This window comes from Rhinolophus ferrumequinum, chromosome 11 (assembly GCF_004115265.2).
Source record: "Rhinolophus ferrumequinum isolate MPI-CBG mRhiFer1 chromosome 11, mRhiFer1_v1.p, whole genome shotgun sequence".
NCBI lineage: Eukaryota > Metazoa > Chordata > Mammalia > Chiroptera > Rhinolophidae > Rhinolophus > Rhinolophus ferrumequinum.
Window position 1 is genome coordinate 9010901 of NC_046294.1, and position 15769 is coordinate 9026669.

The 15769-nt window shown below is 52.1% G+C and overlaps 2 protein-coding genes across 2 annotated transcripts; one reads left to right on the forward strand and one right to left on the reverse strand.

Annotated features, from left to right (window-relative positions):
* The first annotated feature begins 261 nt into the window (after nt 1-261).
* On the forward strand, nt 262-2934 carry FTH1 (ferritin heavy chain 1). The gene is made up of 4 exons (XM_033120402.1): nt 262-579; nt 1930-2076; nt 2391-2516; nt 2613-2934. The coding sequence occupies exons 1-4, from the start codon at nt 466-468 to the stop codon at nt 2772-2774; spliced, it is 549 nt and encodes a 182-aa protein (XP_032976293.1). The 5' UTR covers nt 262-465; the 3' UTR covers nt 2775-2934.
* Nucleotides 2935-4607: 1673 nt separating this feature from the next.
* Nucleotides 4608-15560, reverse strand: BEST1 (bestrophin 1). The gene is given in 13 exon segments (XM_033121251.1): nt 4608-4930; nt 4933-5036; nt 6716-6785; nt 6788-6838; nt 6841-6865; nt 7181-7283; nt 7706-7711; nt 8597-8736; nt 9065-9163; nt 9536-9630; nt 9633-9689; nt 10030-10107; nt 15494-15560. Coding segments are annotated over 13 exon segments (1218 nt in total).
* Between the last annotated feature and the right edge of the window lie 209 nt (nt 15561-15769).

Below are 15769 nucleotides of genomic sequence, written 5' to 3' on the forward strand. Positions count from 1 at the left end.
GCCCGGGCTCCGAGCTGGGCTTCCCGTCCCTCCCCACTGTGTCCCTTCAAACCCACCAAGCGCGCCACCGAGCGCACAGCCACCCTCCCCCGCCGCACGCTTTGCCGCACCCGCCGCGGCCTCCGGGCCTCCCCTCCCCCACCGGCCCAGCGGGGCGGGGCCTCACGCCCACCGGAAAAGACGGGGCCTGGTGCGACGGGCGATCCGCGCGATTGGTCAGCGCGAGCCTGACGCCCGCTCCCGCTATAAAAGGCCGGAGGCAGCGGCCTGCGCCACAGTCTTCGCCTGGAGTTGCCGTGGTTTCCTGCTTCAACAGTGCTTGGACGGAACCCGGCGCTCATTCCCCCGTCCCGCCGGCTGCTCAGGGCTAGCCTTCCGCCACCTCCTCACAGCGCCTGCCGACCGCCCTGAGGTTCCCGCCACCGCAACAGCGCCGCCGCCGCCGCCTCTCCTTAGCCGCCCACCATGACGTCCGCGACCTCCTCGCAGGTGCGCCAGAACTACCACCAGGACTCCGAGGCCGCCATCAACCGCCAGATCAACCTGGAGCTCTACGCCTCCTATGTCTACCTGTCCATGGTGAGCGGGCACGGCGTAGCCCGGCTGCAGGGCGAGGGCCGAGGCGCGGGGGCGGCCGCCCGGGCGCGGAGCGGGGGTGTGGCTACCGGGCGGCCCTCCCGCCCCGGGCGCCCTTCGGGAAAATGGAGGCTGCTCCGGGTCTCCCGGGACTGGTCTTGCGCAGAAGTTCTGGGCAGTTAGCTCTTGCCGACTGCTCCCTGGGAGGACTTCGTCATAGGCAAAGGCCTCCTCTGCGCACCCCTTTATGTGTAAGGAGAGCCTGGGTTCTTGAAATCCCGGGATTGCAGCACCTAAAACCTAGACAGCCCTGCAGTTAGGAAGGTAGATTTGTTTTGCATTTCCATCCCATCCTCTGCGTCTACGTGTCCCTGAGACCCTCTGTTTTCTTTGGTAAAGGACGAAGAGGTCCAGCTACCATCCCCCTGGGTATGGCGGAGCCTCCTGCGTAATGGTGTCGAATGGCAGCCTTGGGGCTGGTGCTAAGTGACTTATCTCCGGTGGGCCGACCACTCCCGAGCAGCTGTCTCCACCCCTCTGCTCTGCTTATCTCTAAGTCCCACTTGAATTGAAGCCTATCTCTAGAATCTCCCTGTCTGTGGATAGGAAGTTGTCTATGTCACCCGGCCTAGTGCCTGGGTGCTTAATTCTTTGTCTTTTTTGTATCTGTAATAAGAGTTGTAGCCCTCTAATAATTGAACCCTGAATTTTGGGATGAAACCCCCTGACAGCTACTGGGCAAGGAATTATTCTCTGTCGTGATCAGTGGAATCCGTTTTTCAAAATCCTGGTGTTAGTCGATGTGGTGGGAGTTTTAGTTAGAATTGTCTTAGGATCATGAAAATTATCCAAGAATAGACATGTTCTTGAAAACAGGCCTGAATTTCTATGACTGCCATTCCATTTGAGGAACACCTAAATGCAGCAAGTGTCCAAGACCGAATCAAATTTTTGCTTTCTACTGGTAATGATATTTACCTCCATTAGCATTGCACACAGTTGTCACCTTGCCTAGTAAGTTAATTTTAGAAATCCTTCAGTCTGCCAGAAGCTGGCAAGCTCCTGTTGTAAAAGGGGTTGATCAGGGAGGAGGGGCTAATAATGCAGGGTAAATACTCCCACAGCCTCTCCAGGGAAATTGGACACTGGCCGTAAGAATTTTGCAGTAATACAGGCGATTCAGACATTCCATACTGGTATTCCTATGGTATTGTAAAGGTTCCTTGTCGTAAACTTGGAATTTCAAGGGCCAGGTTTCATTTTTGGATTTGAAAAGTAGAAACTAATTTTGTTGTGTTCAATCTAGAAACACAACCTGACTCCTAACGTAACATGTTCACATTCCACGTACAGTCTTACTACTTTGACCGCGATGATGTCGCTTTGAAGAACTTTGCCAAATATTTTCTTCACCAATCTCATGAGGAGAGGGAACATGCTGAGAAACTGATGAAGCTGCAGAACCAGCGAGGCGGCCGAATCTTCCTTCAGGATGTCAAGGTGAACAAAAGGTCCTACAGCTGTCACACTTGCATAGTCGAGCAGTTCTCAGGTGTCAGAAATCAGTCAGAGACTAGCAGTTGCCCTTTTAAAATAAGGATACTTTGGGCCTTTACCTTTCGTGCTCTTTCAGGCCTACCATCTTAGCTAAAGTAGGCACCCAGTAATGAGCAAGGATGGTAAATTGGAAACTGTCGTCAAGGGAAACTCAGATGTCCCTTTTGCCAAAGCTCGCTGGTTACATTAGGTACCTGCTGAATTGCGGTTTATTGGTAGAGACTATAGATGCATTGACCTAACTTCCTTTCATTCAGAAACCAGACCGTGACGACTGGGAGAATGGACTGAATGCAATGGAATGTGCGTTACACTTGGAAAAAAGTGTGAATCAGTCACTGCTGGATTTGCACAAACTGGCCACTGACAAAAACGATGCCCATGTGAGTGTTGGCAACGTGGGAATAAATGGAGGAAGTCGCTTCCCTCGGGGGCTGGGAACGCTGGCCAATAACTTTCTTCCCTATTCTGTTTTCTAGTTGTGTGACTTCATTGAGACTCATTACCTGAACGAGCAGGTGAAATCCATCAAAGAATTGGGTGACTACATTACCAACTTACGCAAGATGGGGGCCCCTGAATCTGGCATGGCAGAGTATCTCTTTGACAAGCACACCCTGGGAGACAGTAATGAGAGCTAAGCCTTTGGCCGGCTTCCAGTAGCCACGGGGGTGACTTCCTGGTCACCAGAGCAGTACGTGCATGTTAGGGTTACCTTTATCTTTCTATAAGTTGTACCAAATCATCTATTTACGTTCTTTCGTTTGTACCATTTCTTCAAATAAAGTAATTTGGTACCCAGCTGTTGTCTTTGAGTTTTGGGGATGGGCTAGAAGTATATCTAGGCCCACAGTTCAGTCACACCGATCAAAAAGAAGTACGCCTACGAGGATTTGTACTTAGGAAAATCCTTAGTTGTATGAAACTCCTAAGTTTGGGAAAGATACCAAGGCTCGTTCGTGTGTGTGCTGATTTCAGACAGAACTAAAGGACTCCTGATTCTGAATTAGCTGTTTGGAATAACATGTTTCCTTCCAGTGATTCATTCTAGCTTTTGTAATTTTTATGTACAAAAGGGTTAAGTAGTCTTGCAAGTACTGATTTTTTGTTATCCATTGGGCTAACCATTTAATTCGGGCTGTCAGGAAAACATACTCTTCAGTGTGGACAGCTATATGGCTGACGGGGTCAGTGTCCCGTTGGTGTACATGCAGGCAGGACCAGGCAGGTGAAGCATCCCCCTTGGAAAGCAGGCTAGATATGTGCTTCATCCCTATTGAGAATTAGAAAAAATACGCAACATCGAGTACAGAAGATCTCTTAAACATTTCAGTACAAAGTTAGCTGTAGTAGGAAAGCAAAGACTGAGACTTCTTAATACTAAAATCCAGTGACCAATGTCAGGAGACTGCAGAGCTATTAACAGCCTTTCCTAAACAAGCCACAGTGATTTGTAAGTTTCTGTTCAGCCTTAGCAGCAAGACAGATTGTAGCCCTTTTAAGTTTTTAATCACAAAACTGTGTATTCTGACCACAGAAGTAACTGCTTGAGAATCTAGAAATAGGAAGTTAAACTTTTCTTCCGTATCGTGATTGGGGTGAGGTGGGGTGGATTTATATTTGGATGAGTGTCCAGGAAATACAGAATAAAAGGGAACATGGGTGGTTTTGTGACAGCTTTAGGTTGACCCCAAGGAAGCAGGAAGAGCCCATTTAAGTTCAGAAGTCTTGTTGAGGTCCCAGAAGCAGTAAGATTCTCCAAGGGACATGTGTGCCCTTAACCTTTGGCCAGTTCTCAGAGGTGTGGCACCCTGCAGGAGTGCTTCAGGAGGAGTGGTTAGGGGGCAGTGCTTATGCAGTCCCTAGCTGGGCAGTGCGTTGAGTTCTTGGGCTACAACTTAGAGCCCCCATGGCTGTCTGCCTCCCCTGTTCAAAGTGAGCTGGATCCAGGCTAACATCGACCCATCTGAGCCTGTCCTGGTAGCCCTTCCTCCAGCATCGTTCAGTACGATCTCATCTTCACCTGTGTTCCCGGGACTTCTTCCTGGTGATGCCAGGCTCTTGGATGAAATGAGCAAAAATTCCCCAACACTTCCCTAGGGCCCCTGCTGAGGTGGCCAGGTGTGTACCCCAAGCCAGTGCTGGGCATAGGTCCAGCCAGCTCTAGCAGTGATGGTACCATAACAAAATTGTGGAAGAAGTATGGGCTCAGAGCAAGGGAAGCTGGTGGGGGCCGCCCACAGAGAGAGAGCAGTGCCCCCGATGTGGGGAGAGGACATACCTGTTTTCCAAGCCCAATAGGGATCTTGCTCCTTGAGGATAACGTGTGCCTTGCTTGTAGATTGTGTGTGTGGTTCACTGAGGTGACTTTCAGGGGCCTCTGACGTACCTGTCAGGTGAAACTCCACAGTGTTCCTCTTCACGTGACACAGTTCTGGGGGCTCTTTGAGGCCCCAGCATACTCCAGGAACAATTCAAGTCCCGGTCCCAGGAATCACAGGCTGTAGGCTTTGGTCTTGGACAGTGTTGTCTACACCTGAGAGTCTGAAGACGAGGGTGCTGACTGGGTGGGAAGACCACTGGGGGGGGCTGAGGGGTGTCTGTGGGGCACTGTGGTGGCCTGACCTCCCATACGGTGCATCGGACGTGACGGCGTCCTCCCCACTCATCGGCCAGGCCTTGCTGTCTTGCTGGTCCCTAGAGCTCTTTCTGGCTCCCGGGAGGCTCTCGGACTGGCCCTCATGGAGAAGGACTTCTTTCTTGGGCAAAAGTAGTTTGGTCTTTGAGCTTGCCCTGTGGGGGGGTGGTCATGGGACCACAGCCCCAGAAAGCGGCCGATGACGCCAGTGGGAGTGTCCTCTTCCTCCTGGTTTGGCTGGATCTCCATCCCTTCCTTAGGCAGACTGGAAGAAGCAGGAGACTGAGGGATGAGTGGGGCAAACAAAGGACCAAACCTGACCTCCCTCCTCCTGCTCCCTCCTGGCCCAAGGCCAAGGACACATCTTCCTCACAGGGCCCTGACGCATCCTGTGCCTCCTGACTAATCCCTCCTGGCCCAGCTCACCGCACTGTTCTGTGCCCCCTCTTGCCCACATTAACACCCAAACAGCCTAGCCTGGCATTGAGGGGCTTCCCCTTCATCACCCACCTCTTCCCTTTTACGACCCTCGATCCAGGCGATCTGAATTACTGGTATCCGGGTAGGGGTGGTTAGATGAAGCCCAGGAGTGACGATGGGCAAGCCAAGGATTTGTGGTTCCCACTGGGGAGCAGCGTCCCCAAGGAGAAAAGTCTGGCTTCCTGAGCACACAAGGTTTACTCTGCAAGAGAAGGCCCACCTACCCCGGTGTGGCCGGCCCTTGCCCACGTCCATCTTCTCCCCGTGCGTCCAGGCCCATCTCCAGGCCCGGCTGGAGGCTACCTCCCAGGTGGCCAAAGGCGATCTCTCTTCTGTGTTCTGTCCTTTCCCAGGCATCCAGTACCTGTGTTGCGTATCCAGAGTTTGAGCTCCCTCACTAAATTCTGTGTTCCTTGGAGGCAAGGTCTATGCAGTATTATTCTGTTACTCCCCCTCCTTCTCCCCAATCTTCAGCTGTTGGAATACTGACCATGTAGACCTCAAAGGCAACCTCCAGAAATGTTTTGGACCTAAGCAAGCCTTCATTTGATCACTTTTCTAAATCTTGCTCACGCCAACTAGGGAACTCCAGCTAAGTCTAATCATAGCTTAATAGGATATTCGAGCAAGAAGAGAACAGCTTAGTACTGTGGAAGAAAACCTTGATGGTATGGACCCTGACGTGCACTGAAGTCCACTCCACTCTCAACCTGGGGAGAGAGAGCTGTCTGGGGTGGCCCTTCAGCCCACGGTGGGCCAGCATCCACTCAAAGGGGATTCTGACCAAACCAGGTAAACGGGACCCACATGGAGAAAAGTGTGGCTGCTGTGGGTGATCCAAGGCCTTTACTCTGTAGCACAAAGTCTACCCCGAAGACACCTGTGATGACCCAGCCTCCTGCTGGAATATGCCTGCCGCCCCTCCCCCATCCCACGGACACCATCCCCCACACACTGAACTCCCCATGCGAACACCCTGGCTTATCAGAAAACACAGTTCTAGACCCGAGTCAGGGACCCGGCCCTGACATCCCAACTGCATCACTAGCCACTGCACTTGAATAAGTCCCTTCTCGCTCTGGGCCTCAGTTTCCAACTCTGAACACGGTGAGGGGCTTAGACTGGAAGTATCTAAGAATCCTGAAGCGGTACTCAGTAAGAGTGAAAGGTGTGGAGGTGAGTCAGACATACCTGACCCACAAGTGCTGCTTGCTAGCTATGTGACCGTGGGCTGGGCAACTTACTTAACCTCTCTGAACCTGGACTTCATCATCTGAAAACTGGCGAGAGCAAACCGAGGTTATGGGGAAGAAAAAATTAGTTAATATAGTATATGGAGCTTAGGCCAGTGCCCAACACTTAGCAAGCACCGAATATGCATTAACTAGGCTATTCTAAGGTCCTAGGCAGGCCCTTGCACTTGGGGTTTTCTATCCACTGAAGTGGTTCCCTGGGACTGCCCACCTGATATTGAAGGTAGCGCCAAAAAAGGAAGGATGAAGAGACTGGGCGGACGCGGCTGTGTAGGGGGTTATGGTACGTCATCATTCCAGTACACGACCTGCTCCTTCGGGAGCAGGTCCGGCACGTCTCATCCACAGCCAACAGGGACACCTGGTCTCCAGGGACAGAAGAAGTCCAACAGAAAGATCAGTCCAAGCAGGACCATGAACTTGCCAGATGACTTGGAGAGGTCACTTCCAGCTCTCTGGGCCTCAGTTTCCTTACTCGTGACATGGAGAGACTGACACCCACCTGCAGCCTCAAAAGTTGGGGTGAGAACCCTGGGAGTGAATGGGAATGGTTGTGGGGGTGGGGATGAGGCAATTCACTGTCAGGCCTCCCTACACAACCAGTCCAATTTGGGGAGAGCCCAAGGGTCCAATTTGGGGAGGGTCCATGGGACAGTCTCCTTCCTCAGCTCCACACCTGCAAACTCCTGTCGACAAGCCGGCTGGTCTCAAAGTCATCATCTTCGTCTCCAAATGGATTGGTGAGCTGCTCTGCCACCAATAGCTCAGAGTCGATGAGCCTCTGGAAGTCCTCAGGTAAAGCTCTTTGTAGCCTTGCTCGCCACCCTTACACCTTGGCTCCTGCCTTTTTCACCCCTAACCCCTCCCAGGATGCCCTTCCTGCCTGATCATTGCCTCTAAAGCCACTGTGTAAGGGCTTCAGCCGCCCACACCAGTGGGCATTGCCCTTCCCTTCTGGACTCCCAAGCCAGTCTCTCCCTGCATACCCAGAGCTGGCCCTGTGTGTGTCACTCAACCCAGTCGCCGCCGTTATCTCCCCTCGCTGTATCTTACCTGAAGATGCACAATTCTATTCATTCATTCAATTGCTCATTCATGCTCTCAAACATTCCTTTATTCATTATTTTCGAATGCGACAGAGCTATATGCTGAGGCTGTGCTGAATTAAAGGGTGGCCCCAGGCAGGCAGATTCCTGGACACCAACCTCTGAAATCTCCTGCCAAAGCGCTGCAGTGGTGGTGAGCTGCAGGGAGTTCAGGGGACATCCTGCAAGCCACTGGCACCACAGGAGAATTTCAAGCAGCAAAATGGTGTGATTGGGTTTGATCTGCAGATAACTGGGGGAGGGGGAGAGGGCATAGCACTGTGTGTGTGTGTGTGTGTGTGTGTGTGTGTGTGTAAAACACGGACAGGAGGGAGAGAGAGGGAGACACTACCAAAAAATAAGGAAGAGGGAAAGTGGGTGGGAAATGGATGGAAAGATAAAGAGGTGGAGAGAAAACTGTTACTCGGTACTTCTGTTAGGAAAAACACTGGATGTGATGGGGAGGAACACTTGGATAAGCCACTTGGGGTGGGGACGAGGACACCCCAAACAGACATCTGGAGTAAAGAAAGATGGTGCTTATCTGCTTTCTAAGGGGTGGGGGCCGAGGGTGGTTAACCTCAGGGCGTTTGTTTTACTAAGCAAAGGGAACAAATTTGGGACCAGGGCCTAATCGCTAGGGACAGTGAGAAGTAGCCTCACCAGTACGGCCTACCACTAACTGCCACTCCTATGTACTCCCCTTACTCTGGACAAACGTTTGGAGAACATTCTCTTGAGGATGCATCAAATGGTTTGACAACTGAGCTTTCCCTGTGTCTCTCACGCCTGCTACGTTCCAGGCCTTGGGTGAAGCATTGCGATCAGAAACAGACCTCATGCAGGTCCCGCTTCCCTCTGGGTCTCAATTTCTTTGTACGTAAAGAGGTAGAGACACCAGAGGGCCTACTTCCAACGTTTGAGACTGTCCTCTCCCGGCTGACCATGCCCGCTCTGGTCATGTCCGCAGCTCAGCCTTGTCCCGTGAGGCTCACCTTCAGCCGGACGCATAGAAGAAGATTTGCAGGAATGTGAAGACGGGGACAGCGAGCTCCAACTCACGGCCAGGGTAGGCCTTGGCTGGGTTCAGAAACTGCTGCCCAATTAGGCGAGCCAGGAAGAAGCTGCCTACCGCCACGGTCAACACCTGGGTGGAAAAGGAGGTAGCAGAAATGGACTGGGTGGGGGATCTGGGGTCAGGAAACTCAAGGCTGGGGGGACAAGGCCTTGCTCTGACTCGCACACTCATGTGACTTTGGGTCTCTGTGATCGCTTTAAAATGGGATAATCACTCTGCCTCCACCAGACTGGACCAGGCAGGAGCCTGGACTCTTCAAACTTGGCACTAGAGAGAACCTGCCAACTCTAGACCCAGCTCCCAGGGTGAGCCTCTTTCTCAGACCCTGTGAGTCCTTGCCATGACACGTTGCTTCCTGAGTCCTCCTAGCCTCAGTTTCCCAAAGGAGCGTGTTCACTGGCCTAGTCCTCAGCTGTGTGTACACCAGCGAGAGACTGAGCCAGTCGTACGCATAAAGTCATCGTACACCAGGAGGTGTATGCAAGGTGTTCATCTCCTGGCGGGGGGCGGAGGACGGAGGGTTGGGGCTTTGCCCACCGCCTGCTCTCCCAGGCTCTTCCCCAGGTACCAGGGTCTGGTGATCATGGTCCAGCCCTGGCTGTGTGATCATGAGCAGCTCACTTAACCTCTCTGTGCCTCAGTCTCCTCATCTATCAAAAAGGAGCCAGGATCTCAGAGGTTCATTTTAGAAAGGGAACTTTGGGAGGGGCACACTGGGCTGTAGAATCCTATTGGAAAAGATCCTACAACCCCAAGGCAGGCTCTGGGAAGACTCGCAGGGGACTCAAGCCTTCTCTTTGTGGGAAACCTTGTTCCTACACAACCCTCCCCATTCTGCAGCAGCCTTATTATCTGTGTGGGGGCTCACAGTCAGCAGGCTCTGGAGCGGGACAGGGTCCCAGATTCCACCTCCAATCCAGGCCTTCATTGGCAGGTTGGCAAACCACACCCAGGGCACCCAGACGTGTTGTGTGGCAAGCTCAATTTTCCTAAGTACTTGTGTTCCGCGGGGGTCATGAAGCCTGCAGCATAAAGTGAAGAAGCAGTAGGTGGGGGAACCTGCAGAAGGCGTGGCTGGCCAGGTGGCCAGGCCCTGCAGGGACCCAGGTTCAGCCTAAGTCCCTGCTGAGCTGGTACCGTAGGGACCTTGGAGCTCCTTTGCGATCGTCTTTCTTTCAACGAATAATTACTGAGTGTCTACTATGTGCTGTTTGGGGCTGAGCACGCGAGAGGGGTCTCTCTTATTAACCAGGACCCAGACAGGAAAGGCCAGAGACCGAGGTCACAGATGTGCCGGAGAACAGAGAACAGGAGGCTTGTAGATGCTGCCTCGCCAGCCTAGCAGCAGGCGGGAGAAGGCACCTAAACGGGCAGTGGCCACTTGGCTTGAGTAGGTGACGGTCATGGCCAGGCACTGGGCTGCAGCCGGTGGGCTGGGTCCTGGTGGACAGACAGGAACACTGAGTAGGTGCCTTGGTCAGAGTCTGTCTAGACTCATGTGTCACCTTAGCCAAGACCCTCCCCTGCTCTGGGCTTCGCTCTTCCTTCAGAACACCGGGATGGGGATGAGGTGGCCTCTAAGGCCCTTCCGGCTTTGACTGCCTGTGCGCTGTGGGAAGTGAGGCCAGAGGCTGCCCACAGCCTTGGCATGGAAGACACAGATAAGTCTATGCCCGTAAATTACAGGGCAAGGACAATGACAGCAGTCCACACACCGTGCTCTGTCCTCTGTCTGAACCCATCTTGGTCATAAGCTCCCTGAGCTCCCTTAAGCACCCTGGAACAGGAATTGCTAAGGGGCCCGGGCAGCCTTGCCCACCTTCCTGTCCCAGGGCCCAGAGCAGAGCGGGCTGGCAGAGATGCTCAAATAATGTTTACTGAGTGATGGCCTCAGGGTCTTTCCACCTGCTGGTCCTTCTGCCCTGGGTATACTCGTCCTCATCTAACTGTGTGGCTCATTCCCACGTCAGGTCACCTCCCCAGAAAGCATGTCCCCAGCCACCCTACCTGGAAATAACATCCCAGGGCCGCCCACACTTTCTGTCGCCTCGCCTAGCTCCGGTTTTCTACACAGCACTTAATCATGTTATAGTTGAAATTATTAGGTTGGTGCAAAAGTAATTGCGGTTTAAAAGGTTAAGAGTTGTGAAAACTGCCCATCACTTTTGCACCAACCTAATATAGTTTGCAGGCCATCCGCTTGTTTACTGCCTATTCCTTCCTTAGAATGAAGGTTCCTATTTTGTGTTCTCGAAGGAGGTGCTCAGTTACAATTTATTGAAGCACTGGCTGACACCCACTCTCCCCCACTTGCTCTGATGCCACCTAGGCTGTCTTTCTGTGCCTGGTGCACTCCCAGCTCATTCCCACCTCAGGGCCTTTGCACAGACACACAGGCGCCCACACAGCTGCACGCGTGTTGCCTGTGTGTATACATCACACACACATATGCAGGGATGTCATCCACGCCAAAGGCCTTCAAAACCCCAGCCCAGCCCGCCTGGGCAACCCCTTCTCGCAGGTGGGTCTCCAGGCTGGTCGGGTGAGCCCACAAAAGGTCTGGCCACTGGCCTGGTGGGACTCTCTGGGGTCCTGGGGCCAGTGTCTCTGCCCACACTTAAGGGCTGGCACTGCCCATACATGTGCTAAGTGGTCACTTGACTCCCTAAGCCAGCACCTCCACAAAGAAGCCCTCGTGTGGGCCCCTCCTCATAATCTACCCGTAAGCAGCAGCCAGCAAAATCTGCCAGGACCCCTCTAATTCCTTCCTGGTCAGGGGCATGGAGCTGAGAGCAGGGCGGAAATTTCGGGCAACCCCCCCACCACCACAGGCCCTGCCAATCCTGCAATTTTCTCAGGACCCTAAAATCCAGAGATTGAGGCGTCTGTTTCTGACCCCTGAGATCTTGCTGGGAGAGCTGTGGGGAGGAGGGACCAGGGGGTGCAGGGCCTCAGCTGCTGTGCCAGGAGCTGCCCACAGAGGAGGAGCCTCCGCGTAGGCCCTGTGGGGTTTGGCAGCGCTGTGAGCCCGTCACAAGTCCTGGCCCTGTCACCTGTGTACGGTGGTTCTTGGTGGGCCTCTGCTCCTCTTTAGGCCTCAGTGTCCCTATCTGTAAGAATGACAGAATTCTGTGTGTACAGGTGAGGAGCTCTGATTGGCTGCTGGTGACATCATAGGCTATTTGGGCTGTGACTGGCTGGCAGAATCCAGTTAGTAGGTTGTCTGAGCTGTGGAAGAAGGGGGGAAGGGGACTGCTGTGTGTGGCCCGGGCCTAGTGTGGGATGACACAGCAGCTCTGGTGTTCATACTGCTGGCTCCCAGCCAGCTCATGCGAAATAGAGTATGTACCCAGGTCCCCAAGAGCAGCTGGTTAATATCTCAGCAGCTGGCTTCATACATTTTAATATGTCAATCAATACGCGAGGGCCTGCCTAAGCTGCTGGAAACGATGCGTGTCTAGGACATGCTCCTCTTGTTTTAAGGGAAAGCTTAAAGCAGCAGTGGCCCTTGTTTCTTCTGTGGCTGTAAGATTGGCTGAGAATATTTGTTAACCGTGTGGCTTCTCGGGATCTTTCTCCAGAGTCTGATTCTGCGATGTAGGAGATACTGCATTTCTAACAAGCACTACGGGATTATGCCAGTGGTCTTCCGACAGCACTTTGAGAAGCTCTGATTTGCAATCTGACCTTGGGCATTAGAATAAATTCACCCCCCTTTCCTTCCTCTCCTCTCTCTCTGTCTCTCTGACATACCCCTAAGTGTTCACAATGCTGAGATCACAGGTGATTTTGGTACACACCATTTTTCCCTCGATAATTCAATGCCTAGAAAAAAATTATTTCATGACGACGTTGGGTTCTTTTCTAATCACAGCAGACAACTATGAGGGAGTCTCTTCAGAGATCAGGGACAGCCCTCGGGAGTATTTGTTGCGTCTCTACCTCCCACGCTGTGGGAAACACCTTTCCCATCGCTGTCCTTAACCGAGGAAAGGGGCAGGTTCACCTGAGCCTCAGTCTCTTCATCTGTGAAATGGGACAATAACACCCACTTTGGCAGCTGTGTGAGAATGCTGAATGGGGAATGTTTTAGTCAACTCTCCAAACCGGTGACTCTCATGCCTGACTGCTTGTTAACTTTTCCTGGTGACCGTCTGCAAACCCCAGTGCCTCGCCCCACTCCTTTAGAGTCAATCGGTCCGGATGGGGTCCAGGCACTGGTGTTTTCTCAAGTTCCCCAGGCGAGTCTAATGGACAGTCTGAGTTGAGAACCACTGTTGTATTTTCCTACCTTGTAGTCCCTCTTCCCCCACCAACACATATCAGTGCTTGAGAATGAGCTTTCCATTTAGCAGATGATTAATAAATACATATTTTTTAATTAAAATTGAAACTTGTGCCTGGCACCACACCTGCCACAGGGATGTTCACTTTGTTGTTAGTTGAAGGAATAAATGCAACACCAGCCTTTGTTGGGTCAGGTTCTTGCTTTCCCTGTGGTGGCCACTGGAGGGCGCCCTTGACTAGCTGGCTCTGGCTGGCCCAGGAAGCCTGGTCTGCTGCTCAGAGTCTGTGTGGACCCTGGAGGGGACACTGGTGGCTCCTTTATCCTTTATCTCCTGGACTCTGACCAGAAGCCATGAGAGGGAGTTGGGAAAAATTGGAGTCCTCCCTCCCTTTCCCCTGAACTGCAGGTTCCTTCACAATATCTCCCAAGTCCCCAGGACCAACTGACAGTGCTGCCCCAGCCCCTTGCCCTCCCAGATGCCCCAGGATATCCCTAGAGACACCCCGTGAGCAGCTATTTGCTCCTGACACCACCCCAGCACTAAGACAGGCATACCCCAGGCATAAGTCATGGTCTCTCCCACTGGATGTTGGCCATGAAAATGTCCCCAGCCAGCCAGGCACTGATTGATCGCTGCCATGCTGGGACAAAAGGCCCCAGGATTGATCCCTGTGAGGACGGGGCCTAACCCAGTCAGAATCGACCGCTTCTACTTTCCGTTCTGCAAAGCAGTCATTCAACAAACCATTTCTGAGGTCCAAACTGAGACCGTCCTGATTCCTGCCTCCCAGAATTCATAGCCAATTTATCTGAAGAAATCCAAGACACTAATTTGAAAAGATATATTCACTCCTATGTTCATTGCAGCATTATTTACCCTTGTGTTCATTGCAGCCAAGATATGGAAGCAACCTAAGTGTCCATTAATAGACAACTGAGTAAAGAACATGTGGTACATATACACAATGGAGTATTAGCCATAAAAAAGAATGAAATTTTACCATTTGCGACAACATGGATGCGCCTAAAGGGTGTTGTGCTGAGTGAAATAAGTCAGACAGCGAAAGACAAATACCATATGATTTCACTTACACGTGGAATCTAAAGAACAAAACAAACAAATAGATACAGAGAACAAATTGATGGTTGCCAGATGGGAAGGGTTGGGGGGAATGGGTGAAAAAGTGAAAGGAATTAAGAAGTACAAATTGCCTGTTACAAAAATAGTCATGGGGATGTAAAGAACAGCACAGGAAATATAGTCAATAATATTGTAATACCTGTGTATGGCTGACTGGGGTGATAACTTTGTAAGTTATATAAACGTCAAATCACTTATACACCTGAAACTATTAATAATATAATATTGTATGTCAACTGTAATTGAAAAATAAATTAAGAACAAGAATTCATAACCAAATAAAAACCAGGGAAACAAATAATTCTAATAGAACAGCAAGCCTAATATCTGTGCCAAGTGCACAGAGGTCAGGGAAAATTTACGGGGAAGGGAGCATTTGAATGGGGTCTTGAAGCATGAATAGTAATTCATCTGAGCTGAGAAGGATGGAAGAGCATTATATATCAGGGGAACAGCCCATGAAAAGTCACAGAGGCATTACTGAGGAACGGTTCAATATGGCATTCTTATCTATATTTTACAGAGGAGGATTTCAAAGCTCAAGGCCTGCCTTGTCCAAGGTCACACAGCTGTAAAGGGCTAGTTTGGGACTGGAATATGGCTCTTCTGTTTTCAATCCTATGCCTTTCCACTATCCACCATCACCTCGCCAGTGGAGGTCAGGTTCTGAGAGGTGGAGCTCTACCTGTTAGGGTCATGGTCTCTGTTGGGATTGAAGGGAGGTCGAAGGGATGGAGAGACTTTGATTGCAGCAGAGCTCTTGCTCTGGAGCCCCCCAGCAGAGAGCCTTCTCTGGGGGCAGGCAGAGCAAAGCTGGGCAGATGGGTGCAGCTTCTAGAGGCAGAATGCTATGGCCTTCTAGGGTCACCATGGCAACAGGGGCATCACAGAGGGCCTGCCATTGTGTCCTCTCAGGCCCTGCCTCAGCTGGGCAGGAAGAAGGGCAGGGGCCCTGGGGTGGGCCAGCCAGGTCTGGATGCTCCGTTCAGGCTCCATGTAGGGTACCTGGCAGCCCACACCCTTCTCTTAAGGCAAACACAAAACAAACAGGGCAGAAGCCAAGAAAGAAAAGGAAGGCCTAGCACAGCTCGACAGGGAAGAAGAGAGGTACGGCCAGCCTGGGGCCTGGAAACAAGACAGACGACACCTCTATGCTGGGGCCAGGCAGCCCTGATCCCTGAAGGGCTTGATAGACCCAACATTCAAAGAGCTGAACATATAAGCTCTGGCTCCTGCAGAAAGACACAGGGACCAGGGGAAGCTGGGACACGCCTGGGTCCAGCTTCACCAATCCCAGTCCTGCCAATGACAACGGAATATCATGGAATAGGCCAGATCCAGCTCTACCAGAGACGCAAGGAAAGAGGATTCACCACAGCGTTGGGGAGAACACTGACCTCTGAGCTGCCCTGTCCCCATGGACTCTGCCTCGCTGAAGCCAGCCAGGTGAGGCACAGACCCCATCGTTGCCACCACCCAGCCACCTCACCACCTCAGAATGGGGACTAATGGGCAGGTGAAGGGAAGGAGGAGCATCACAGGTCAGGCTTCTCCTGGAGAACTGCACTGGGAGTGAGAACCTGGATGCTGTCACACATTCACTACAAGTCGGTGGCCTCAGGTTTCCTCATCTGTCGAATGGGTGTGTTAACTGTTTGATACACTATGAGAGA

Excerpts from the sequence above, each read along its gene's own strand:
- FTH1 (XM_033120402.1), top strand. The coding sequence starts at position 466 with ATGACGTCCGCGACCTCCTCGCAGGTGCGCCAGAACTACCACCAGGAC. Across the intron at positions 580-1,929 it reads CCTATGTCTACCTGTCCATG|TCTTACTACTTTGACCGCGA; the intron begins GTGAGCGGGCAC and ends TTCCACGTACAG. Across the intron at positions 2,517-2,612 it reads CTGACAAAAACGATGCCCAT|TTGTGTGACTTCATTGAGAC; the intron begins GTGAGTGTTGGC and ends TCTGTTTTCTAG.